This window comes from Octopus bimaculoides, chromosome 5, assembly GCF_001194135.2.
Source record: "Octopus bimaculoides isolate UCB-OBI-ISO-001 chromosome 5, ASM119413v2, whole genome shotgun sequence".
Taxonomy (NCBI): domain Eukaryota; kingdom Metazoa; phylum Mollusca; class Cephalopoda; order Octopoda; family Octopodidae; genus Octopus; species Octopus bimaculoides.
This window is the reverse complement of record NC_068985.1, coordinates 9422694-9425044: the sequence shown is the minus strand read 5'-3', so window position 1 is coordinate 9425044 and position 2351 is coordinate 9422694. Positions and strand designations below refer to the sequence as shown.

At 39.1% G+C, this 2351-nt stretch overlaps 1 protein-coding gene across 1 annotated transcript in view; it reads left to right on the top strand.

Moving 5' to 3' along the window:
* LOC106877294 (WD repeat and FYVE domain-containing protein 3) overlaps window positions 1-2351 on the top strand; it is a 293546-nt gene that overhangs the window by 258903 nt on the left and 32292 nt on the right. The window contains exons 48-49 of the mRNA XM_052968010.1: window positions 524-656; window positions 1886-1968. Coding sequence (XP_052823970.1) covers window positions 524-656; window positions 1886-1968 — 216 coding nt within the window. The remainder of the gene's footprint in view (window positions 1-523; window positions 657-1885; window positions 1969-2351) is intronic.

Here is a 2351-nt window from a genome sequence, read left to right as displayed (position 1 = left end):
GGCACATAAAAGACACCATTTCGAGCGTGGCCGTTTTCGTGCGGGTGACACGTAAAAGCACCCACTACACTCTCTGAGTGGTTGGCGTTAGGAAGGGCATCCAGCTGTAGAAACTCTGCCAAATCAGACTGGAGCCTGGTGTTGCCATCCGGTTTCACCAGTCCTCAGTCAAATCGTCCAACCCATGCTAGCATGGAAAGCGGACGTTAAACGACGATGATGATGATGATGATACATATATACATATTCATACATATATATGACAAGCTTCTTTCAGTTTCCATCTACCAAATCCACTCCCAATGCTTTGGTTGGCTTGAGGCTATAGTAGAAGAGTCTAGCCCAAGGTGCCATGCCGTGGGACTGAACCCAGAGCCATGTGGCTGGTAAGCAAGCTACTTACCACACAGCCACTCCTGTGTGTTTTAGTATACAAATTGCCAGAATTGCTTTTTTTATTTCATGTTAATATCTCTGAGTCTTTCACTTGTTGTTAACTCTACTTTGGTTTGCGATATTGTAGAGCAATGAACACATGGAGAAATATCTATTAGAAGAATGGTCACAAACAGAGAACGAACTCCTCCGAGAACGTGGGCTATGGGGTCCACTGACAGGCTCCCGGCTGGACAAATGGATGTTAGATATGACAGAGGGTAAGTAATCAGTAATATTTTCTTCCGTCTCTAATTTCTGTTTTCCTTTCAAGGTTAATACAATAAGCACCTTTTAAATATTGAGGTTGACTATGTCCTACCCTAAAAAATCTATGGTATTATAACTATGTTATAAAGGAAAATGAAGGCGTGTGGTTTAGCGGTTTGAGTTTTCAGCTTGCAACTTTAAGGTTGTGAGTTTGGTACCCAGCGTAGCATTGTGTCCTTGAGCAAGACACTTTCTTTCACGTTGCTCCAGTCCACTCTGTTGGCAAAAGTGAATTGTACTTGTAATTCAAAGGGGTCAATCTTGTCAGATTCCGTGTCATGTGGAATCCAGCTGAAAACTATGTTTAACCGTTTCATTACCAACCTGGCCATAGTCGGCCAAAATATTCTTTGGCTCAAACAATCAGCCTAGCCGAAGCCAGTTTAGTGAACCTATTGATATCTAAATGTGAATTTCAGCACAACTCTCGTTAGTGCATTCCTGATAACACATGATATCTCTTTGTTAAGAGTCGGGTTACAGTATCTGACATTGTTTGATGTGATGTCTGAGCTGTGTGAATTTTGGGAGATTTTTTTCCACATTCTTTCTTTGACGATTTTTTGTCAACTTTTAAAATGAATAACAGTTTGATGCTATCAAGCAGTGATTCTGAATTTGAGGGCTTTTTAATGGAAGATATGGAGAAATCAAGCAAATGTAAGCTTGTAAGCTTGTTTGAAGTGATCACTACAAAAACAAACCGTCACGCAGAAAGTAAACAAACCAAGAAAAAAGATAGCTTGTCGTTTACATGTATTTACCTGTAATTAGAGCCACTTTGAGACAAAATTTATGCAATAGAATTAATTAAGAACCTTTTCTTCAGTTGTGTTCCAAAAACCTCATTAATATGTCAATAAATAAAATAGTTAGTTGTTTAATGATACTAGTCTAAATTTGTGATGATTTTTAGAATTCAATTGAAACTCATAAAAAGTGTTTTACTTAGAAATATAGTAACGAAGGGGTTAAGTGTACTTGTGCCTGTGGAGTACTCAGCCACTTGCATGTTAATTTCATGAGCAGGCTGTTCCATTGATCAATTGAACTGAAACCCTTGTTTTAACTGATGGAGTGCCAGTTATAAAATAGATCGGTGGGATGTAAAATGTATGTCAGAGAAATGAATCAAGATTTAATGTTGGAATATTGAAGGTATTTGTGATTTCGTTTACAGGTCCATGCCGTATGAGGAAAAAACTGATGAGAAATGATATGTTTTATAACCACTATCCTTACCGACCAAATATGGACTCTAGTGTAAGTACCTCCACTATTTACATAGATAATGGCTGCAAGTCACTTTCAAATAATGTTTATTTCTTTACTGCCCACAAGGGGGCTAAACATGGAGGGGACAAACAAGGGCAGACAAAGGAATTAAGTCGATCACATCGACCCCAGTGCATAACTGGTACTTATTTAATCGACCCCGAAAGGATGAAAGGCAAAGTTTGAACTCAGAACTTAATGGCAGACGAATTGCCACCCAAATAATGTTGTCACTTGATTGTTCTCTCCAATGTGAGTAGCATAACCAAACTTGCTTAGTAGGATTGCTGGTTTGGTTACTGATGGCCTGACCAAAGCAACTAGTTGTGTGTGTGTGTGTGTGTGTGTGTGTGTGTGTGTGTGTGTGTGTG